Source organism: Parus major, chromosome 2 (genome assembly GCF_001522545.3).
Source record: "Parus major isolate Abel chromosome 2, Parus_major1.1, whole genome shotgun sequence".
Classification (NCBI taxonomy): Eukaryota; Metazoa; Chordata; class Aves; order Passeriformes; family Paridae; genus Parus; species Parus major.
The window spans coordinates 114,011,947-114,037,011 of record NC_031769.1 but is presented as its reverse complement, the minus strand read 5'-3'; the positions used below and the strand labels follow the sequence as shown (position 1 = coordinate 114,037,011).

The 25,065-nt window shown below is 37.5% G+C and overlaps 1 protein-coding gene across 2 annotated transcripts in view; it reads left to right on the top strand.

Annotated features, from left to right (window-relative positions):
- The window catches only part of TOX (thymocyte selection associated high mobility group box), a 217,457-nt gene that overhangs the window by 95,733 nt on the left and 96,659 nt on the right, over positions 1-25,065 (top strand). For both annotated transcript variants that reach the window (XM_019005777.1, XM_015619518.1), the window contains exon 2: positions 19,145-19,210. In XM_019005777.1, the coding sequence (XP_018861322.1) occupies positions 19,145-19,210 (66 nt within the window). The remainder of the gene's footprint in view (positions 1-19,144; positions 19,211-25,065) is intronic.

The window sequence follows — 25,065 nt, the reverse complement described above, 5'->3', positions numbered from 1 at the left end:
GTTTTTTACTCATGCCTCTGTTGAACTCATGGAGATGCTTTGTCCATGTTTACCAGTTCATTTTCAGTGTTAAGACTTGAAGAGCTAAATATAACTTAATGTACATTCATTTTTAAGTTTTTATCTGAATGTGTTTTTGTGGAAATTAGTTTTCCCAGAAAATGCAAAAAGTTACATGCCTTCCACTGAAGAATGAAGAATCAAGGCAAGTCAAGGAAAAACTGATTAAAAACAATGGCTTAGATGTGTCAAGCAAAATAATTCTCAGTTCCCACCATAAAACCATACCACGATTCCTTAGTCATTTACTTTACTTAGGGTGTGTAATGGCTTGCACAAGGATGAACGCTGTAGCAGATACCACAATTCTTATTGTTCACATTCCAAACATAAGTACTCCCTGTGGCTTTCTTCAGAAAATGTTAACCAGATTAGAAGAGGAAAAAATTCATCTTCTCTCTAACAAGCCCTTATCCCATCATTCACAATGTGTTGCTTAAAATCATAAGATGTATATTATCTTTTTTAGTAACTATCTTTGCAACCATTTCTAAGTTATCTCCTACTTTGGACTTCCTTCTACCTAAAGTGAAGGCAATGCTTGATTTCTGTTTTTATCTGAATATTGGAGCATGTATGGAACATAAAAATATTTTACTGGAGAATGCAAAGGATCTGAAGGGGAGTGGAATGACCAAAAATACACTTAAAACTTTCAAGGCAGGCTTTAGATTTGGTTAAAGAGTAACAGATACACTGCAGAACAGTTAAATATTAATACAGTGCTTCCTTATAGTTAGACTAAAATTTCGTAATCACTTGAATTAGCATATTTCACTGACTTCAAGGTCATTAATAGCAGTTTGTTATTTGTTCAGTACAAAATAATGTAATTTCCAAGTGAGTCTTTCTTATTAACAATATCTTTCAACATCTTGTTACAACTTTTCACAACAATATTATTTTCTTACATAAGTAATTCTGCATTTTTCTGGAGCAATAGGGCAAAATAAATTCTCCAGCCTACATGACTTTCCAGAGATATACATTTTCTGTTTGTATGGTTTTCCATGTGCTTTATGGGCTCAGTATGTCAGCTGGCATAGACAGGTAGAAGAATGAATGATGCACTAGCTTCATGTAAGCCAGTCAGGCTGTGAATGTATATCTGCTTTACCTATATTGCAATTTGGGAAAGCAGTGGTTTGTGATTCTAGGAAGTTGTCCAGAAAATATAGACTGCATGGACAGGTTTCATTTTTTTCCTAGTAGAGATGGGAAATGGATGAGCTCTGTGAAAGACTTAAGTTTTTTTTAAATGCCATTTTCAAATCAGGGAACTCGGTCAGTCATTAGATACACATGCTTACAGCAGTAGTCCTCATCTATTGGTAGTGAGTGACAGGAGGCAGGGATTCATCAATTGACTGTAATCTCTATTTAATTCTAATGATCCCAGAGACTGAATTTTTTATTCCTAGGCTTTGGTAGCATAATTCTGATGTAACCTATACTTGTCAAATTCTGTTTTAATTCCATTTTAATTCTGTTAAAAAAAAAATATTTCTCCATGCCTTTGGTGAGCTCTATCCACTAGTTTGAGCATCAGAGATGGATAGCCTGAGGTTGTCCTGCAAGTTTTCATTTTATCATTGCACAGGCACAGCATGGTATGCCAGGCAAAACCAGTGTAAGGAGGATTCCAGCATCTCCATCATACTGTAAGCTCCTGTCAGCAAAAGATCTTCTGAGTGATACACTGCTAAAATTTGACAAAGAACATAGATTGTGTAAATCACACTGTTTTCATTGATTGGAGTCTGAATGTGCATTAACCTTCCTTAAGGCTGCAGAAATCACTTTCATAAATGTGAATAGCAGAAGAAAATGTTTAGTGAAGCTCTTAATGGATTAGCTCTTTGTTAGAGGATAAAGTATCTTTAAACATATAGATATGGAAGTGATAGTTTTACATGGAAACTTTTTTTTTGCCTCCACTGAGCATTTGTTTATTATAACCCTGTGAAGGTTAATTTTCATTTACATTTCACAGGTATATAGGCACAAGAAACTTTGAAAGACATCTTGTGTTATGCCAACTATTAATTAAAGCAGTACTCTGACTGGGGTGAATTTTCTGTGCAGTAGAGAGGAGTCCAAGTCTACAATTTGAAAGTGATTCCCACAATTACTTTAGGCTTATCACTGTAAGGGCTCTAAAGAAATATGTTTACAATTTATGGGATTTTAGAACTGGTTTTGTTCACTTTTAATGTGTATCTTCTGATTAGTAGTTGGACTTCTGTGTTTTAACATTATTGTGAAAGTTTTTTCCCCATGAAAAATGAGACTCCCTTTCTGCTTGAGGAAATATGTGATTTACTTTGGTTCTGAGCTTCAGGGCCAGTGCCTAATTTTCTTTTTATCGCATTCTTAGTTCCATGGTAAGCAATTTCCTTTGGCTTCACTGAACTGAAATTCTTTGGATATCGTAATTATAAACTATACATTATAACTTCCTACATTTATTTTTAAACAGAGAGATTATAGCATGTAGTTTTAGACTGCTTTTATTTTATTGTCTGTGAGTTTATTAATGTTTGTGCATGTAGAGTCTTCAGCTGATAGACTATCAACTGAAAAAGAGCCAAACTTTATATGTACTGGAATTCAAAGGCACAGCATAAAGTTGCCAAAATAAAATTGCTAGCACACCTTAATCACATTTTTATTACCTCATACTTCACTCTAAGAAACATATTTTCAACCAAGTTTTATATGAAACAGATCAAAGCATCTCATAGCTCTGCAAAATCTCATAAATTGGGTGCAAATTATCCTATAGCAATTCAGAAGTCCATTTTGCTTCTACGAATTGTGCTAAATAGTTTCTTCTTTCACTAGTAGTCTGAAGTAATAAATAATGGGTTTGGTTTGTGTGCAGGGTTGCAATATTTTCATGCTGCAGTGCCATCAGCCTATCCACAGATTGACTGCAACTATGAAAATTCTTCACTTCATGATTATTTTTTCAAGTTTGAGTCTGCAGGTAGTGCTGCATAAAATGCCTGCATCCCTATCCAACAATCCAACCCACTCTATTATTTCCTGCTCTTAGGTAAAGTAGCACATGCAAAAAATTGTCACCTTCAGACAAGGGAATCCTTTAATTCAGCAGGCAAAACCATCCCATGGGTTCTTCATAATCCCTAGTTCTGATCTCCAGAATAAGCAGAGAACTGGGATTCTGATGTGGTTTCACAATGCCTCAGTGATGCCATTTCAGCTCCTCAGGGATGGAGGGCACAGAGAACACCTGTTCCCAGAGACATTTAATGCACACTTTACACCATCCCATTCACTTTGTGGTGTGGAGTATGGCTCACAACTTTTACGTGTCTAAAGTTTGATACATTATCTCTAGCGTCCTTTTATACTTAGCAGAACAAAATATGCAAATCATATGGACAGTTCAGCTGGTCAGTCATGGAAACCTGCTTCCAAAGATGGAAAATCATCTCTATTACCTGTCTTCCTTCTCTTTTCATCATTTGTTTCACTCCGCAGGCAAGATGTGGTCATTCCTACCCAGGTTTGCATCTTCCTTTAGTCCAGCTTGCATGCCAGTCTTTCTGCAGGCGCTGTGCTGGCATAATCTGTCCTCTGCCTACTTTGGGGAGGCCCAGCATGAGCACAGGAGGGGGTTCAGGAACCCATAGGTGTGATGTTCTGGGTCTGAGAACTAGTTTACCCTGTAAGTAGGAGTGGAACATTATTTTCAGGCTCTGCCTGTCTTTGGACAAGACATAACAGTGCATTTTCAAAGGCACTCAGATGCAAAATGTTCACTCAGAGTCTAGAGTAAAATGACAGTGAGTATTGTTAAAATTGTCCATGTTGTTTAATTGAGACACAATGACCATGGAGTGAAGTCACCACAGACTTCTTCAGGTCATCCACATTACTTTTCCATCTGGCAAGGATATGTATAAATTCCTGAATTTATAAATAAATACTGCTCTGGACAGTATTCTGAGTAATGTCCCCTTTTCGCTACAGAAGTGTCTGTGTTTCACTGATAATTTACATTTCCATTAGCAAAGCATGTTAGGCCTTAACTCACCTTTTCCATGTACCCCTCAAAATGGCTACTGGAGTCAAGGGGCATTGAATACAGAGAAAAAGGCAGAATTTAGTCAATATTTGCAAAGCACTTTGGAGTACTTGAGCATGAAAAACATCATATTGGGTAAATATTAGTTTCATTCTCAGTTAAATCCTGAAATCTGTACTTCAAATGTTCGTAAATTCTGAGCTGAGGCAGATATGTGCATATGAGAAGATTTTATTTGGACTAACTTTGCTTACTTACTTGTTGATTCTAAATGAAATTAAGACTTTTGTTTTGTTTTGCTTGGCTGAGAGGAAAAAAACAGCCCTTCCTACCTCTGGTTTTCTTGTTTTCTGTCTGAAAAGTACGGGCCAGCACAGAAAAGAAAATCAAATTTGAGTTTGTTGATAGTAAAGAAGGACCAAATGTCCCATATTTTGGTATTCAATACCATGGATTTACCTTTTAAGACCTGTTGGTGCTGTTGTGTAAACCAGATGTAAGCATGACTACTTTAATCTACCCTTTTCTAGGAACTGATGCATCTCAGTAGTAGGACTGCATCACAGCAATGCCCAGTGATAACTTTACACACTGAGGTGGCTGTATTAATGTAATTTTTATTATGTAAAACTTGGAGATTAAATTGAAGTTGAGGTTGTAGTAGCCATCACTGGAAAAGTGATACATATTTTTCCTTACAGCACTGATTAAAGAGCTAAGGAATATATTTGTGTTTAGCTATCAGAAAAAATCCCAAGTGATTCCTGGTAGTGAAGTGTTGCTGAACCACCTTTGTCTATACATCATTGCTCTCAGCTCAAAAGGGAGAGTTGGAAAGAATTATCAAGTCCACAAACACTCTGAGGAGTACAGTACCTTCCTCTCCCCTTTCAGGTCTTTCCTATCTTTACATATGTCCCCTTTTTACACTGTCTGCAGTGAGTATATCATTTATCGGTTAATAAGTTGTCTGACAAGATGGCCACTTTGTACCTAATTGTTCAGTTTATTTATGTATTATTGATGAGCCTAGACTTGAACTCTGCTTTCCTTAGAGACTGCTTGATAAATCTGTTGGCTAATCCTATCTAAGGAACTGAATTACCTGCTCTAGCATAATACATGGCATTGCTTTTTCTGTGTATTCTTAAAAAGGAGCTGGTTATACATTTCCAATAAGCTGTGTTTAACAGTAAGAAATAAAATCACATACATAATTCACATTGCTGTCTGTGTTAACAAAAGATCTTCAGTGATGCACTGTAATGCTTAAAATACTTCCCCAGCTTTTAAATCAATGTTCTGACTGTTTTAGCTTGTAAGGTTCTGGCTCATGTAGCTAGAAGAATTTCTGAACTGCAAAATCTTGATTATGAGTAAAACTATTAGGCATGTCAAAACACTTGTGTATTGCTAATATGATCTGAAAATATTGGAGATTAATCACCTTATACTTTTCAAGGCAGTAGTTACTATTTCAAACAAATGAATAAAACACCAAATTAATTTTCTATCAAAACATGAATCTAGTGACAGCACATATCCGTACTCTGTTATTATTTCTGAACCTTTGACTTGTAGGCACTGACATAAGGGAAATTGGTGAGTATTATATGATCTGTAAAGCACAGGAAGAAGCAGTGATACTGTATGACTAGCAATTTATGAATACAGCTATTAAGACTCAGGAGCCTCTGCAAAACCCTGTAGTGTCTTAATACTTCTCCTAAAAGAATATCACAAAACAGATTGTTGCTGACACCAAAAGGGGCTGTGTGCTGAATGCATGAGCCCATGTAATGGCTTTCCTAAAAAGGAGAAAAAAAGAAAACTGCACCTCAATGAGAGTTTTCTGAGGTTAATCAATTTCAGTCTTGAAAGCAATTGGATTATGCCAATATAGCCTCAGACCAGTGTCCTGGTACTGGCCCCATCTGTGAAAAGGTGATTATTCCTGAATTGCATTCAAATCAAGGAAATTTTGCTCCATCAGAAAATACAAGATTATTCAACTGGTGCTGTGTTTGCCTTTTAATGTGGGAGGGAAGAAGCCAAATATGGGTTTGGAAATATTTATGCAGCTGTTGTGTTTCTGCTGGAGTTGTATATCTGCAAAACTGTGTACAATTTGCCCATTTGATTTTCTTTGTTCCCTCTTTTCTGGTTTAGCTTGAAGGATTTTTTTTACCTAATAAATGCAGAATTAAATTATTCTAGATTGGGAAAGTTTAGTTTGGAAATGAGTTTGACTGTGTGAACAAAGCTTATTCTATGTGCAGCAGAGACATAATATTAGGCATGACCAGTGAAGCTGTAATTTTTAGTGGACTCCTTCATAACCTTAAAACTTTCCAGTCTTCCAAACAAAAATAATACATTTAAACAAGAAATTATTGAAGCCATTTATTTCAAGTTTAATGTGTGCTGATTTAATGGTCTTTAGGCATAAAACATTGTGATAATTTTCACCACATGTTTTATCAAATCCTGAGGACAGTATATTAATATTTCAGTAGCTTGTACAGAAAGGTGAGAGAATATAATATGGAGCACTAAAATGGTAAGTCATATGGCATTACTGAGTATTTTCATTGATTAGTCCAATGGCTAGAGTCTGACTAGGCTGAGATCGCTAAACTTAAACAACAATTATTGTACAATTGGGTAAAACAGAAGCAGATATTGTGATGCTGTGGGGAAAATGAAACATCAAAAGCTAATAAGAAACCCCTTTTTATATCATAAAAGCATAAGAACAGCTCCATCAAGCTTTAATCACATTGTTATAATAAAAACTTTTAAAAAAATTGTTAGCTCATTAGCAGGGATTATAACATAGATTGTTATAATTAGAGTAGGATTAACAAATACCAAGTTCTGCTTCTATTTCAGTGTACTGAAGCACAGTCTGTGCTGTGTGAATCATAGAATTATCTGCATTTCAAGGGGTTTGTTTTTACACTGGTGTCATGGTCCAGTTCAAAACTGCTGACACGTGCTTTACAAGGGCTGACCAGTTTAATTTCAGCCAAAATGTGGGAAGCCTGTGTCCACCTTGTCCTCTTCTAGCCATGGGGTTTGGAGTTCTGTGTCTCTCTGGGCAGCTGCAGGTGGAGAATCACTGCCACTGAATCAGAGCCCTGGCTGGCCAGCAGTGAGCCCAGCCTGGAGCTCCCTTCATGGTAAGTGGTAAAAAAAGAGGCACTTCCCTCATGTCTCTGTGTGGCCAGTGTAACAGAATTCAGCTTGTTTCACTGCATTCAGGGACTTCTGAAGTACATCACACTGCAAATTTTGAAGTGACAGAATCTTGCCAGTATTAATTTGACAAGATGATAATTGCCAATTTTTTTTCTGTTCTTAAGAGGAATTTCTCAGGGCCTGAAATTATTTCTGCTCAAAGCTAGGAAGACTGAGACCAGTAAATAATGTCCTGTGAGTAAGAACACTACACTAGATGTGCAAGAGATGAATTCAAGTCTTCATCTACAGATATTTTTAGGAAGTTGACAGCCACAGAAGTGATACAGAAGACCCAGCCTGTGGCCTTGATGTGCAGCTGATGTGTGAGGGAGTGGCAGAGTAGGACTGAAACGAGGTTTCCCACAGTGCTACTGTGAGCTTGAACTGCCACATTCTTCTGGTGAAAGTGTCTTTTTCATTTCTTATGTAAATGTTTAAATGTCAGCTTCATCATAAGATTTGATGAAAATTATTTGATATGATCTTTAAAATTCTTTATTTGAAAAAAAACTTAGAGCTCTGACTGGGGCTAAAATCCATGGAGCTTAGGTCTTCACTATTTGTCATAGATCTTGTTGTGTACCCTAATTATCTTTCCATAGTACTGTGTAAATCAGGATAAGCTTTCAAAGATTTCATTTTTTAAGGGCTGGCAAAAAGAAAAGAATTTTCTAAATAAAATGTTCAGGAAAAAAGAGGTTGATGCATATGCAAGGTCTGGATGAACCCTGGGAATAGAGAACCTGTTCAGGATTATCCATGACTAACTGGAGCACTGCATTCATTTTGGACAGCACATGAGATGGTGATATGGACATCAGTAAAGGAAGGCATTTAAGTGATTACAAATGAATAAATGCTTGGAAAAAAGCATGTTTCCAGAGAAGGTTAAAGGAATTTAAATTTGGCTTTCTGAAGAGGAGGACAGAGTATCTGTCTTTGTGTTCACAAGAGCTAATAAAAGGTAGAAATCATTAATCTCAGCAGACTGGAGGGATGGAAAAAGGCCTTAAGATAAAACAGCAGAATGGCTAAAGAGTTTGAACCAAAAAAGGAAAATGCATGAAAGTTCCATTGCTGGAGTTGTAAGCCAGGAATTGACAATAAGGTTGATGCTCTGTGAAACTTACTCTGTTGTTATTCAGAGGATGTCTTTTCCTGTTGAGGAGGTTCCTCCCAGCACTGTGTCTGTCTCATGCTGATATGCACTGCCTCTTAGAAAGACAACAGCCATGGTGCTGGTAATGCCAGGTTTGAGTAACTTTTGCTATCTGTTTTGCTGTGAGGACTGTTCAACAGTCATAGATTCATAGTGTATTGATGGGAAAAGCAGCAGCCAGTGCTGAGCGTGACACCTGCTCTTCAAGCAGGAGGGAGAAGGAGGTGGGACATTTTTCATCTTTAGAGGGTTTTAGTAAGAGCGTGGCAGGTACAATTGTAGTTTTGTATTTTAGTTCTTTACCTTCAAAACTTAGGAAAAAATTGAAATATATTTCCATGGACTTGTCTTTTTTTCTGTTAAGAAAACATATAGCAATTGTATAAAGGAAACACTGCTGCACGCTCTTTTAAAAAGCTATTATGAGTGCAACTTGGCAAAATAGAAAGAAAAGATGAAAACAGTCATGGAATAATTTAGTCATAAAGTGAACTTGAAGGTCAAGTTTTATCTTAAAAGGTATAGAGAACACTTAGAATTTTTGAGAACAGATAAGTGATCTCACATCAAGGACATGTCTTCACTGAAATTGGAAAGAAGAAAAAAAAAAAAGTATAACAACTTTTCCTCTTCTGCTTTTGAGTAATATTTTGAACATTTCTAACCACATCTACTCCCAAATGACCTATTTTAGGATAGAATACTGCGAAGTTCTCTATATTGCTCTGCCAGGGTATCTCAGTTTGATCTGTAGACAATCCCAGGAAAGGAGCAAGTCAAGCTACAAGCCTTGCCAAGGCTCTGAGTCTGTTGCAACTGTAAGTGCAAAAATCCATGTTGGTTCAGATTCTTCTTATGAACATTCATGGGGCTCCCTCTTCTTATTTGTTGCAGACAGAGAAATAAACATGTGTGACATTCTTAATGAAAATAATCCTGTTGAAATTAAGGAAGATGCTCATATACCAGAGTAACTGTGGATGGAAGTAGGATTGTCCTCATGGCTGCCACAGTAGCTGTTTTGGTAAACTATGATTGTATGTCAGCCATACAGCACCCTTGTCATTTAACAGATGTCCATGTTTTCCTAAGTCCTTGCAATTAGTCATTTCTGTTATCACTCTCTCCAGGTCTGAATTAGCTCTATCTAATGAGACCCCATCAGACTGTGCTAAATAATTTGGTTTATCAGAAATTTAAGCTGATTTTTTTTTCATCTGAGTTTGGTACATACTTAAATATTTTATTCCAGTTTCTGTAAATGTCTGAGCTCTTGGGTCCTATTTATCACATATTTGAATGGGTGCTTGATTTTAAGTATTTTCACATTGTCATTCCTTTCAACAGGATCATTTTAATACACGTTGTATATGTGATCCAAATGACCTGTTGCATTAGTCTAAAGTGCTTAAGTTCCTAGGTGATACTATTTAAAATTAGATTTTTAAATATGGCATAGGTAAAAAAAATATTTCTACATATGCCATGTGTTTTTTCCCAGTTACTTTTTCAAAAATAAGTCATTCAGGCAATGTTGTTTATTTATCTGACAATTGTCACCTTTATTTGCTTCTCAAGATCCTTTTTCATAGGATTTTCAGAATAGTAGTGGAATTTTGTGCTATTTTGGTTGATGTGGTTCTAACCCTTTTTATTTCTAAGATTCTGCTGTGCAGAAGGAGATGTACTTACCCACAGGAACTATATGTATCCCATTCACTATAAATAACACAGTAGAAAGAACTCTGACCATGGATCCCTGCAATATTCAAACTGTACTCATGCAAGGCAATGGTTCTGTCCTAGTTGTGCAAAACTCGTTTACTCTGGTCCATGGAACTTCTCTTCTGCTATACTCCAGCATAGAGAGTTCTCCATGATATATAAAAAATGCTTTTTATTTATCTCTTTACTCTCTGTAGATCCTTTTTATTAAGCTTTCTTGTGTTTCATCACATAATCTACCACTTTACACAATGAGGCAGAGATGAACACTATCAAAAATTACTCTGAAATTTGAAGATTCCTATTCGCTTACCAGTCTAATGGTTCCTGATCCAGTTCCTGTCCAACCAGCCATGGCACAATTCCCTCCACTTTCCATGATGGAGGATCAGATCTTGTAATGAAATTGACCAGGTCTGTTGGTGTTGGAAAATGTTACCAGCCTACCAGGTTAAACAAATTTCTTCAGCTGCTGTGGGCAGAAAAAGAGGGGTCTTATCTTAGTTGTTCAAACCTTTCCACCTTATCACCCAATTTTCCCAGTGGGTGTCTGCATCTATAATTTAGTGTGAGTTGAGTAAAATAATAACAAAAGCACTTGCTACTTTGATCTCGGTATGTTTATTTAATGAGTGTTCAATATGCAAAAAATAGCTGAGCCTAGGAGTCCAGACCACAGTGTGCTGAGTTTATTTTATTTTATTTTATTTATTTTTAGTTTTTTTATTATTGTTTTATTATATTTTATTTTATTTACGGAGCCAAGGTTAAAAGGAGCAGGAGCCCAGCTGAGAGAGTTCAGAGTTCATCTCTGCATGTTCACTGTCTTCCATTTAAATGTACACAAAGGACTAATACAGTACCCGCTCTCCCCTGGGCTGTCTTTGATACACTCTGCTGTGCCTGGACTCTGCCACTCCTCCTATCAGTCTGATCCTACTTCTTTTAGCCCGCTGTGCTCAGCACTGTAACCTCATTCAGCTAGTGCTCTGCACGCAGGCTAACAACTTCAAGGCTCTGTCAGGCATTGACACATGCAGGCTCCAAGCGGGAAGCTAAACACTCCCCTTCACCTTTCCTGCAGTTTCACATTAACCTCTATTAAGTGCAGGAAAAACACAAATGCTGTAGTGCCATTATTCAGGGTTTAACTACCAGTGTATATTTAGATATTCAGCCAGCTCTCCACCTATGAGAACATACTCAGCAAACACTCTGTCTCCTCCCTTTCTCCCATTGAGAGAGGTAAATAGTGAGTTAGCTTGAGGAATACAATGGTAGGTCTGGGTTGGGCATTTATGACACAGGCTTGAAAATCTGAAAGAAAACTTTGACAGCACTGTCTGTACTTTTTTGAGGCAATAGCAGGTGTTATAAATGGAAAATGAGACAATAATGGTCTTATTTGAGGAGAATCAAGCAGTGTATTTACAAAACATTTTGTCTTTGAAAGCCAGGTGGTAGAAAAGGCAGTACTAGTCTGCAAGCCCCTGTCACGCTTGAATTCAAGCACCAAATGGGTCCAAGTCTGTTGGGTGCTGTGGGCAAAGAGAGTTTTGTGCCTGTTTCTGGCTTTTTCTAAGATAGAAAATGTCTGACAGCGTTTCCTTGGAAAGCAGCACCCTCACTTCCCGCTCTGAGGCTGCTGCCAGTGCTCTCACACGCCTTGTGGCTGCCCTTAAGACTGGGGAGGATTCCTTCCCAACTCCAATCTGCCTAGTCCACACATCATTGTACTTGGACCACATAAAGACAACATACCTGATATTCCTGGTTCAGCCTCTTCGGCAACATGGAAGAAGACGAAAGGACTGGAGACATAAAGGATTTTCCTAATACTTTGTTCCTGAAAACTAGTAGCAGAATTAAAATTAATAATAATAATAGTCTTGAGACATGCCCTCTACACTCTGTTGCTTGGCTTATCAAAATCCCTGCATCCTGGAGGGCTCCTAGACTTCTAGATGGGACAGGACTCCTTCAGGTCCTGCCACTCTGCACTAATCACCTCCCTTTGGCCATAGAGGGACATCCAGCTCTGCAAAGAATTTGACTTCTTTTTCCCATTCAGGCATTTTCACTCAATCTCATGGTTTTTCACTACACTCCTCTGCTGATAAACAAGGTTTATGGAAGGAGAGAGGGAAGATGGCAGAACAATCAAAATTGATAGTACTAGATTGTTTTTTGACAATTTTCCTGTGTTAGTCCTTCAGTGAGGTGTCAAGCCTCTTTCCTGGGAAGGGTGCCTGTCTGGAATGCATTACTGTAACATGTCTTGGGCAAATTTAAATGTGTTCAAGTACAGCATACAAAATGGAGTTCGGGAGACAAGATGGAGTTTCAATTTAATACAAATGCACCCTTTGCCAAACTGTGTCAAGAAAGGGATTTTCCATCGTGTATAATGTTTACAGAGCATCTCTGTTTTTATCTTTAATGGTTGCCATAACAAGATCAACTGTTTCTTTAGCATAGCAATTTGATGATTTATGTTGTATCCCATTATTATTTTAGTCTCATTTCAGCAGCTCTGAGTAAAACAAAATATCGCTTTTTGTCATCAAGAAACATGAGACAATATCTACTCTTGGCATTTGGTTTAAAATAAACAAAATTACCTAGTTTTAAAGATTTTTCAGGATTAGTGGCTTTTAGATAATGTAAGTTACAATTGATATGTATAATCTGTAAGCAGTAAAATCACTAAAGCACTAGAAATAATCATTTTACACAATGTTATTGCAACTTCTTAAAATGAAACATAACAAATTGTGCTGGGGCACCATCAGAGTAAGGTAAACTATGGTTTAATGATATAAATAAAGTTTATATTTAAACTTAAATCTATCTTCCAGTTCAAATCTAAGATGGGAGAAATTTGTATTTAGATTATGTGATTAATGTCACAGGCTTTGAAGATCTGTAAGATCCTTTGAAGAAACTGGAATGTCAAGTCCAAATGGCTTTACCCAGAAGATGAACTTATTAAGCATAGCACCTTTCACCAATATCATCATCTCTCCCCTTGCTTCTCGTCCTTTAATCTTTACATTTTAGGATATCATTCTTGGGATATATTTGTGCACAGAACATCGTCCAAAGTTGTTTCCCCCTCCACATCCCTGTCCTAAGCATGTTTTGGCATCAAAAGCCATTTGGACTCATATTCCTTGTGCTTCCCTGCCCACACTGCAGCTGGATGAGAAGCAGTACTGTCACATTGTACTGCTCCTCAGTATAAACAGGAAAAAGCTCAAACATTCATGTGCTTGATTGTTTTTCTTTCACGTAACTCATAAAACTGTGCCTGAAGAACTTAGGGCAAACCTATATAAATATATAAATATATTCAGATATAAATATATGAATGTATGTATGTATGTATGTATGTATGTATGCATCAAAAGAGAAAGCCACTATGCAATACCCTCAAAAGTCAAAAACTGGATAAAAAAGGAGCAAAATAATCCCTCATTTCACAACAGCAAAGAAATGCTACGTAGCAACAAGATAGAGGTAGAGGGGAGAAATGTCATTCTCCCTGTAATCCAGATAGCACAGCTGATCCTGGCAATGAAAACTGAGTGACTTGGTATAGAAGAAGGTAGCTTAAGTGGAGGGGAGAACATGAAGCTAGGCTGAAACTTGTTTAACGTGTGTCTTTGTGGTAGCTGTCATCTGAACAAACTGCATGAAGCTTATGCAGATATTCATCTGCATTTATAATCACTGTATGTGGACATACAGTTACCAGTATATAAATATATTTTATTTCCAGTTATCCTCTTTGGCTCTCAAGCCCTTCTTGTGTTTTCTGCATCTTGCAGCGTCCTTTTTGTATTCCAAAGTTTTTTGTCTATGTGAGCAATTAACATTCTCTACAATTGTTGCCACCATGAGAAACTTTTTCTCATCTGTTCAACCTGCTTATAGTATTCTTGTGACATAGTCCACATAGGGTGTTTTTCATTTAAAGCACATCAAGAATGAATTAAAAAATACTGTTCTTGCAAGCTTTGTTACTTCATAATCACTGTTATAAATGTTGATAAAGTTTTTTGCAACTTAAATGGGAAGATGAAAACAGGCTTCCTGGCCATACATTGTGTGACTCTGGCATGATGCCATGTTAATGGCAGGCAGAAACCAGCCTTGGATACATTAAAACAGCTGTAGCACTCTGGGTATTTGCTAGAATCTGTGATACCTATTGCATGTTACAGTCAGCCAGTGTTTATGTAATTTCATCCCTAACTTCTGTGAATAAATTGTTTTTAATAACAGTTGGGTATTTTGTGCATATTGGTTGGTGAACATTACAACTTGTCTTACAAAGGGTCATTCTGAGGGGGCTTCTAACTGGCCATGCCATAGTGTTGCCTGTATCTTTTATTTATAATAATCATTTAAATAAAGAATATTATACAATCCTGAATTTATATTAGAACTAGCTCACAGTTATATTTCTTTTCATATTACAATGCAGTCATATTCTTCATTTGCTCTCACCCAAACTTCTCATGCAGTTACACTTTAATTTGAAAAGAAATGTTGTCAAGAGTAGTTATTATCACACACCAGAATATTGTATTAGCATTCACATTTAATAGATTAAAATGAAAGATTTTGAAATCTGCTCTTAATGATACTGAGAGATCTTGGAGACACATTGGGAAAGCTTTATATGAAATGTCATCTGATATATATACATCATACATAGGTTCATAAAAGAGAGTTCATTTAACTGCCTGCCTTTGTGTTTCATCTGTTCTGTTGGGATGAATCATCCATGGGTTAAGTGATGCTTGTGCAGTTTCCTTGCTTGAAATCAAGCACAGTGAGTGGCAGGAAAGCTTAGGGAATACAAGCTGAGATTGCGAACCTGAGAATGATGAGTACAATAAGACAATTTTGGAGGCATAGAGTATAACTTGGAAGAAAACTATGGTAGCTGAAGACATCTTTGAGCTGTATCTGCTCCTCTTTAGACTCACTCTGGTCCATATATGTTGCTTGACCTGCTGTGGCATACATCACCTTACTTGTAAAGCTGAATTCCAGGTGGATATAGCATGAATTAAGGAGTCCAGGTGGAGAGTTGTTGAGAGGTGCCATGCTGCAGAGCCTGCACATTACCAAGCAGTTTATTAAAGGTCAAATAATTCATATTAATTTCTGGGGTTTAGGGGTATATTTTGGAAGCTTCTAAACAGATGGGAAAAAAATATGAATAGAATTTTCCAGTTGATCCAATTGTTGGCATTTTTTCCTCAGTTTACTGTTTTGATGTGCGATTATCATGTCTGGGCAAGGTGAGCATTGTGTGCTACATAATTTTTTCTGAACTTTTTATTACTGAAGGCTTGTGTACTCTTTTTTTTGGCTGGGATAGGATGTACAGTTCATTTCTATTTCACACTGTTTTGGTATTTGGGAAAGGGGACGATGAATAAGCAAATCAGCATTGCAGTAAATATTTTGTTTTATTCTGGTATACAAACATTATATTTTCAGTCTTTTATAAACATTTTAGTAAACATTGAGAACGTGAAGGAGGTATCTCCTGGCAATACCTGCTGTACAAAATGCATGTGTATATGCTTCATCCTTGGAGTTTATGGGTGATTTTCAGGCTCATATCCAAAGTCTTAGGAGCTGCCAAGTAGCCATGCACCACACTGCACTGGGCTGAGGGCAGATAATTTAAACAGCCATAAATGTAGTACAAATACTAACGTGGCAAGAGTGTTATTGTCAGCTGATGCGTCATAGTCCACAATCTGCATATATAAACACTACAGAAAATACACATCCCATCAAATCTTGCTGACCTATATAACCTATTACACAACATCTTGCACATACTTCTGACAAGCAGATGCTAAATATTGCATTCTTGAATATTGAAGAAATTAAGTAACAAATCAGACAGCTGCTGGTTATTTTCAGATGTTAACAGGCCACTCAGATTTTACAAACATTATGCATTGATATATTTTTCTGAAAATTTACCCTAACAAATTAATCCAAAATGTTGCAGAAGGTCTTTTCTCATGTAAACATCAATCCCCTTACATTTCTCATGTAAGGTCAAAAGGCCATAAAGTTTAAATTTATGTATATTTTTTCTGTTTTGGTTTCTCTGAAATGTGCACACATAAAGCCCACAGACCATGGCAGAAAAAAAAAAAAAAAAAAAAATTTCCAAGATAAATAGAGGGCCACAAGCAACAAACAGGGGAGGCTGAGATCAAATATTGTATCATGCCAGGGGGACCACTAATAGCAAGGCACTGATTAGGTAGGCAGATAGTCCTACCTGTTCTTAAGAACACACAGAATTATAAAAATTTCAGTATTCATGGAAAAATACCTTAGGGAAATTATTCAAAGAATGCAGATTTGGTGATTGTAAGCTTGGGAGCAAGGACAGACAACCAAACATTCAAAAGAGGGAATTATATGAAAGACTAGTATACTTCATAAAGATTCTTAAATCATAGTCTCATGCATTATGGAAGGCAAAATAAGTTGAAATAATCCTTGACTGCATCTAGCCAGCAAGCGGAAAAGAAATTTCTTCATATTCACTGCAACTAAACACATGCAACACAGTATTTGAATGCTAGCAAAGCTTGCAATGTATCACAACAAATGTATGAAGATAACGAGGGAAATTCAGAAGAGGAGACTCAAGGAATGATGATTTCCAGGACATATAGGACTCCCATAACCAGCAAGTGTAACTATTCTCTCCATAGGATTTCTTACAAATATGATACGGATTGCATCTGTTCTGAAAAAGATATCAAACCTCATTCTAAAATGTCTGAGAAATGGTGAGTTTGCTGTTGACATAATGCTTAATTACCTCCTAAAGTAGGAACTTGTATCTTATTTCAGGGCTGAATTTCTGTAACTCCCATTTCTTAACACTAGATCTCATTATACCACTGTCAGGATGGCTGACATCTTGCTATCAGACGTCTTTCCAGGGTGTAAGTACCAATCACAATGATCAAGGCACCTTTCAGCCTTTCGTCTGACAAGCTGAATAAGCTGAGCTCCTGTAGGCCTTGCACTGGAGTGCTTGCTTTCCAACTACTGGCTGTGAAATCTCTCTTCAGAATTCCACCTGTCCATCTGAGTAGAAGAAACTGCATTTTTTTCCCGATCCAGATACTAAAACTTTTTCTCCAAAACTCTACTTTGAATGCTTATAAATAAGAAAATTATTCAATGAGGAAGCTAAAAGAAATGGTACGTGTCAACAAGAAATAAAAAAGGAACAAACATCAATCTCTATTTTATAATCTAATCTAACTATCTCTATTCTGTCCCAGTTTGGAAATACTCTATTCCCTATGGCAGATCTGTGTCTGTGGCATAATCCTTTCCCTCCCATGAAACTAGGACTTCTGACAGATAGTCTGTGACTATTAAATAGCTCTGGCCAGGAAGGGCAGACCACCAGCTGCTGTGCCAGGAGCTGGCACTTGTTCATGTTACTGCTGCTGTTACAAGCCTTGTAGCCTCTGGCAGAGAAAGGATGAACAGCTGGAAGCTGAAACCTTTTCAGCCACCTCAGCAAAAATTGGTAGAGCTATCTGCCAAAGCCAGTTTAACTTTGCCACCTCAGGCTAGTGAATATGCTGCACCTTGCAGGTGGAATATGCCCAGAAGCTCAGTGCTGATCAAGAAATGCCCATGGGATATTTCATGGGCATCTTCTTTAGGAGCAGAGAGATCTCAGTAGTAAGGACTTCTTAAAAAAGCTGCTGCGTCACCTGAAACAATGGCTGATGTCCAAAATATGTCACTCTAAGCATTCACACAAGGGGTCAGGTGCAAGTTATTTCAAACAGACCTTGTAACAGCTGGAAATTTGTGGTTGATGACTGGAGATAGGAATTCCTGCTGCTGTTCACTTTTACTTAAAAGGTTTGAAAAGATTTTTCCTAGCTCCTCAGCAGACTCTGGGACTATCATCGCCCTGTTGGCACTGCCACTTGAGTGGGTGTGATGAGAGTTCTGTGGGGACATTTTCCAGACTATGTAAGAAATCAGTAGTTTTACACTTTGTGCTGGTACAGGATGAGGCTTCAGATCTGACAGCTTTTCTCCATCTAGACCTTCAGATTTTAATCAACTCCTTTCTATGACATTTCCGTTACTTCTTAACTGCAGTTGAGAGAAGAGAAAGAAAAAAGAAAGGGAAAAAAAAAAAAGGAAAGAAGCTTTTTATATCTTGTATATATTTCCAGGAATGGTTTTTATCATTTACAGATGGTTATTTTTGCAGTTCTGATTATGAATGTTTACTTTATTCACACATCAAGCAAACTATCCTCTTACACCATACGGATGGGAGGTATACTCTTTCATACGTTCAGATGTCTGAAAGCTGTCTGGAAATGTATTTCCTACTTTCTGATACGGGAACATTTCAATTGGAGGGGGTTTAATTTGTTTTGAAATTTCAACTCTTGTTCTGCTCAGAAGCTAAAGTTGGAACCCATTAAGATGCATTTTAGTGCAGATTCTATTCTCATCTTCCTTCTCAGTAAGTGTGCAATTCACTTAGTACTTCATTGCAACCAACAGCAATATGTGTACATGGTGCACAAAATGAGGCATTTTGTTTTAAAACAGATTGCAGATGAAAGGAAACCATTCATTTCTTCCTTGCTAGCTGTAATTACTAGAGCGCTAATTACTCCAAATCACTGACATCCAGGGTCAATAAGGATGACAACAGGAACATCAAAGACAAGATGCACACATGCAATTACAAGTCTCTAAAACCAGGCTGTAATATTATTTTATAGCAACTGGGGTTTTTTTTCAGTCAATGCTAAAAAATCAAGTTTGCTGAATGTTTACTATTATTTCCTTTGCAGTTTGACGGTGAGAACATGTATATGAGTATGACAGAACCAAGCCAGGACTACGTGCCAGCCAGCCAGGTGGGTTAATTAATCTTCTCTGCCTTGTTTCAAATTGTAATTAAAAAAATTCAAAGAGTTGCATTGCAAATGAGTGGCACTATCAGTAACTGCTGCAATCAGGAATAATCATAATTTATAAACAAAGCATTTAAGCCTTGTTTCCAGTTAATGAGATAGAGCTGATAAAACACCAGAGTTGGCGTTTGTTGAAAGATACTACCTTGTTTCCTCTCCAGAATGCAAGCAGCTGTTTTGCCAGCATGATCTTTCCTAAACAGTTGTTTTACCTTCAGGAAATAAAGTCTTTACAGGTGCAGGTTATTTGTTTATCTGACTGCAGACAAGTTAATCATTATAAGCTATACATGTCACAAATAGCTTTAATTATCACTCGTAGAGCAGTTGAAGAATTGCACTTTTAACACTAATCCTATGTCTAAGGAATGTTGGTATTATTACACAATTAGGAGTGGGGTTAAAGCAATGTCTTAGCCTTCTGTAGCTTACAGGCCAAAAGGTTTAATGTGATGTGCATTTTTTAAAGGTATTTTTGAGCTTTTTTCCTTTTGGGCAACCATACACACTAAATTATGATACTGGATGTATATTTAAAAATCTTTCACCTTTCCCCTTGAACCCAAAGATCCTATAGATTTCTAAGAATTACAAATTTTAATTACGTCTTAAAAAGCAAAAATAGTTTTGAAAGTTTTGGGTTGTCTACCTGTTGCTACATCTGTATGTAGGGAGGAATTTCTCATTTACTTCATGTGTTTCAGTTTAACTTTGCAGCAGTAAATGGTGGGGACAGTGCTGCAGATCAGTTAGATTGTGTCAGAAATTGCCATGAATAACCAGACTTGTGGTCTATGTCATGCAATATTTCAGCCCAGCAGTGTCTGGCTTGACAGAACCAGGAAAACCAGTAAAACTCTCATTAGGTGGGAAATAAGTTTGCAGGCATAGTAATTGTGTTCAGATAAGCTGGATGTAACAGGAATCAGCAGTCTTCGAAAGTATGCATTCAAAACTAAATGTCTTCATGAAGTAGTGTTTTTCAGGTAGACAGGTTCACTGGGGGCAGGGAAGCAGGAGGTTGTGTAAATTGAGTACATTGTTCAATCAAAAACACCATCTTTAAAGTGTTCCACCATGTTACTTCCCAGCTTTCTGTTGAAGTCACTCTGAAATACCTTTAGAGACCAATAGTACTTTGCATTTAGGAATTGTGCACGATTGAACTCATTCAGCTAAGAACCCTCCAAGATCCAGAGGTAGTTTAGAATAGAACTGTTTGATTAAAAAATGAAAAATTATATTATTAATTTTTCTCTAACCATTAATCCAAAAACTGTACTGACAAGTTTTAGTATTACTATTAGATTAAAGCAGCCTAGTATCATCTCATTTTTGCCTTAAGGGTTTTGAAGTGCAAGGGCTAATTGAATTTGTTTGAAACAGTAGAAATACAAACTCTGTGAATGATTGCTGTTATCAGGCAGCTGCTACCTTTCAGAGAACCATTATGTCTGTCTTAAATAGTTTTGAATAAAGAATTGCAAATCCACATTATACATCAGAATTATTTTTCTTCTGTTGATATTTTTGTACTGTGTATGCATGTAGCTTAAATAATTTAAATGGCATATTGAAAAATTAAGAGTATAAGTTTTAATCTTTTATGCGGTTTCTGCATGTGCTAACAAGGCCCAGATTCTCAGATATATTTATGCATCTAACACTCGCTGATTGCAGTGAAAGTAAGGTTCTTAAAGTACCTTTAAAGAGCCAGGTCTAGGTATTTTAAATGCAAATGACTTTGTCTTCAAGGGAAAAAAAAAAGAAATCTATCAAATGTGACATTTCCAAATTCAAAGATATCAGAAAACCCTGATTTCTTACGAAGGGCTGGAACCAAGGACAGGCTTATAGACTTAAAATCTGACCATGGCAAAGCTGAACTCTGGGGTGTTGGCTACAAGGTAGAGTTCAAAACGCAAAAGAAACCTCTCTGTCCTTTGCTGGGGTATCCATGTGGCAAGAAGCAGCTCAGGCAGAGTGTTTTAACTTGTTACCAAGTGTGCACCAGTCAAGCAGCCTTCTGTGTCTGGTTGAGAGTAGCTGTCAGCCTTGGGCTGTCACAACTTCCTTTCCCTTGCTGGGATTTTCTCCTGGTGCTCTCGCTGTTGCAGTGGTTTGAAGCGAATACACAGAATCATAGAATGGACTGGGTTAGAATGGACCTTAAAGATCTTCTAGTTCCAACCACCACGTCCTGGGCAGGAACCTTCCACTATCCCTGGTTACTCAGAGCCCCATGCAGCCTGGCCTTGAATGCTTCCAGTTATGGGAAGTCCACAACCTCTCTGGGCAACCTGTGCCAGTCCCTCACCAACCTTTTAGCAAAGAACTTCTTCCTAATGTCTAGTCTACGCCTGTCCTCCTTCAGCTTCAGGCCATTCCTCTTTGACCTGTCACTGCAGGGCGTTATAAAAAGTTTCTCTGCATCTTTCTTGTTGGCTCCCTTTAGGTACTGGAAAGCTGCTCTAAGATCTCCCTGGAGCCTTCTCTTTTCCAAGCTGAACAACCCCAGCATTTTTAGCCTGCCTTCCTGCCTTCACAGAAAAGGTGTTCCAGCTCTGTGTGGGCTGGAGCATATGTGAAAGCCTGTAATAATAACAGCACTGGAAAAAATATTAAAAAAAAATAAAAGGAGACAAAACAAGTTCACTGAGAACAGGAATATGGGGTGTGATGGAAACCTGCCTCTCATGTTTCATCAAGAAACTGCGACTGTGAGAGAAGCCTTCCCAAACCTGTTCCTGACATAGGCAGCTGCTAGTCATTCCTCAAAGGAGCTAAACAGCTCATCATTGAGTGTCTGTGAGGTCTTCACTGACTGCCATGGGGTGGTGTTCTTTTCTTGGGCATCAGCATTTGATGGTCAGCCAAAACTGGTGAACTGACTACCATTTCAAGATCCATTCTGGTGGTTAAAACTGGGAAAAAAATACAGTATTTCCTGTTCTGAAAACAAAGCATGAAAGACTGTAGCTTACAGGGCTAAGGAGAGCATAGTATTCAATTGTATTTTCTGACCATGGTTTTAGGACTGTTAATTTTCCTGTCACTGTTACTCCATGTAAAACACATAATGCCATAAAAAGAGAGGAGGAAATGTTCTCTCTCAGATGAAAGCATAGTTGCTCTAATCATAATTTTGTCCTATGTCTATTTTGCACCTGTGCTCATGAGTCTTGCCATTGCATGACCTCAGTGAGAGGAATGCAAGCTCCTTCCTCTTAATAACTTGGCTGTTCCCTCACAAGATCAGAGATAGGGGTTGAATCCTGTCAGAATGAAGAGTGAATTAGTTACTCTGCTTTCTTGATGAATTAATGTCTGTTAACTAGAATATGAATCCCACATGTAAAGAGATACGTAGTCCTTTCAGAAACCTTTATTCAAGCTCTGGTCATGCTGACTGAGTCAGACACGAGCATCATTTTCTAATTTCAGAGTCTGACATAGCTTATTTGGGACGTGGGTTGGCAGACTGAGTCATGGCATGCAACACCAAGGACCAAGGGGTTTCCACTTGGCTCTCTTCAGGAGTAAGTGACCATAGAGGCAGGATTGCTGGGGTCCTGATATATGCTGACGAGCACCTCAGTTCCTTCTGTTTACTCCAAAGTGTTCACATCCAGAAAAACATCACCTTATATTATTTTACGGGTTTTAATCAATTTATTCCCTTTAGGCTAACATAAATAAAAGCTCAGCCATTGGACAGGAAAAATGTAGTTTTGTTCCTTTTGCTATATAACATCAAACATCTGCATAGTTTGGTAATCCAAGACAAGTTGCCTCACAGCATCCCTCAACAATAATTATCATTTCTGTTCAATTTTCAAATCAGTACATGCTTTGGGACTTACAGACCAAGTTGCTAAGTAGCAACATATGGCTCACTACTGTTCCTGTGATGTTGCTGCAAGCAAATAGCATAATTCTATACTTGAAATGATTTTTACAGAAAGCCAGTGCTGGAACTGAGCCAGAAGAGTAAGTATACAGTAAAAATTAATGATATTCTTTTAAACTGTCCCAAAAGGCTGTTTGGCAATGTTGTCTCTGTGTACATTTTATATATATGTGTAAGTACTGCGTTTTTGGTTATAATATATGTAGTACAGGACTCTATACTGAAAGCATCTCCTAAGTGAGTTATGCCAGCCATATTAACAAACATACACAGTAAAACTGTGACATTTTCACTACTAATTGCACTTGGATCTGAAAGTATTTATAATTTTAAAATAAAACTATGCCAACTGATCTGCATTTGAGATTCACACCAATTATTGTTTTCTCTTTACACCCAAAACTGAAATCTTGGACACAAATTATTCTTTATGTTATTCCTCCTCCTGTAATTTGTGGGCCATGAACAGCATAAAATTATATTGCTTATTTTACATTTCTTCCTAGTCACAATATGGAATGTAATTCAGGACTGTGTTGCACCAAGCTTTAACACATTTGTAGCTTTTCTGAGGCCTGATAAATGTTAAGGTTAATGAGTGCAGCTGGCCAAATTCCCTGCAAGGTCAAACGGGAAGGGATGAGAACAGGACTGGAGCTGATGATTTGGGGCAGTATCCCTGTTGTCCCACTGGGGACAATAAAAAGATCTGATGCAGAGGAAGGAATACTCTTTGCTCAGAGGTGGTATTTTCCTGCTTCCCAGAGCTATGCCAGGGAGATCTATCTAAAATATGTCTGCGTGCTCTTTGACGGAGAGGCACTATGGGTATCAAAACTGGTTTTTTTTGTACAGCTACAGGGTGAAATAGGATGGAATGACATCCAAAAGAGAGATTTTTCATACTAATGTTGCCTTATGCACATGGTCCTACATATAGCCCTAATGTATTTTTTTTACATTTGTATACCATAATTTCTTAGATTACTAATGACATAACTATTGCTCATGTGAAGTATGCTACATAATAGCTTCATAATAGCTTCCCTCTCTTGCTCTGTACTGGTCCTTCACTGTAGGTAGGCTAGAATTCCAAGAAGAATTCCATTCTATGCCAGAAGACATAACTCTTCAATCTTGTTGCCTACAACAGTCTCCATTAGCAGAGCAGGGCAGGAGTTGGCTGCCTTGGAAAGGATTGAGAAAAAGCAGCATTCTCAGATGGAGAATCATTACATGTTCCAATATAGTCCCATGGGTACATTCTACCCTGACCTGAAGTTGAGCACAATCCTGCCCAAAAGTTGGAAAGCTTTTGCTCCTTATTTGAGAGGCTGCTCCACAGTGAAAAGGCAATTCCTCCTGGGCAGTCTGCTGGCTGGCTGCAGTCCAGGGCTGTTTTGGACCATATTCCATCTCCCTCTTCCTGATCCTTAGTCTTTTTGACTATCTTTTAATTTCAAAAATAGGTTATAAACAGAAGGGAGTCTACTTCTTAGTCCTCCATTTCTCTGAAGTAGTCTATAAATGCCACATTATAAAAAAAAAAAAAAAAAAAAAGAAGAAGAAAGTAACATAGGTTAAAATAGCCTTAGGGAAAGAAAAATACCAGGCAGGCCTTTCAGATCTTGAATGAGCAGTTAAAAGTAGATGTAATTTTACCCTTCCTTCCACTTTTGTGTAAACCATAGTCTTTTAATATTATCTTAACATCAGACAGAGTCTGGAAAGAACCGAGTCCCTGACAAAAATACATCAACAGTTGCATTAACAAGGCTATGTATATATATATATTTCTTCTTTAGAATCATATAGTGGTTTGAATTGGAAGGATCTTTGAAGATCATCTAGTACAGTTCCCGGTCATGAGCAGTTGCATTTTTCACTA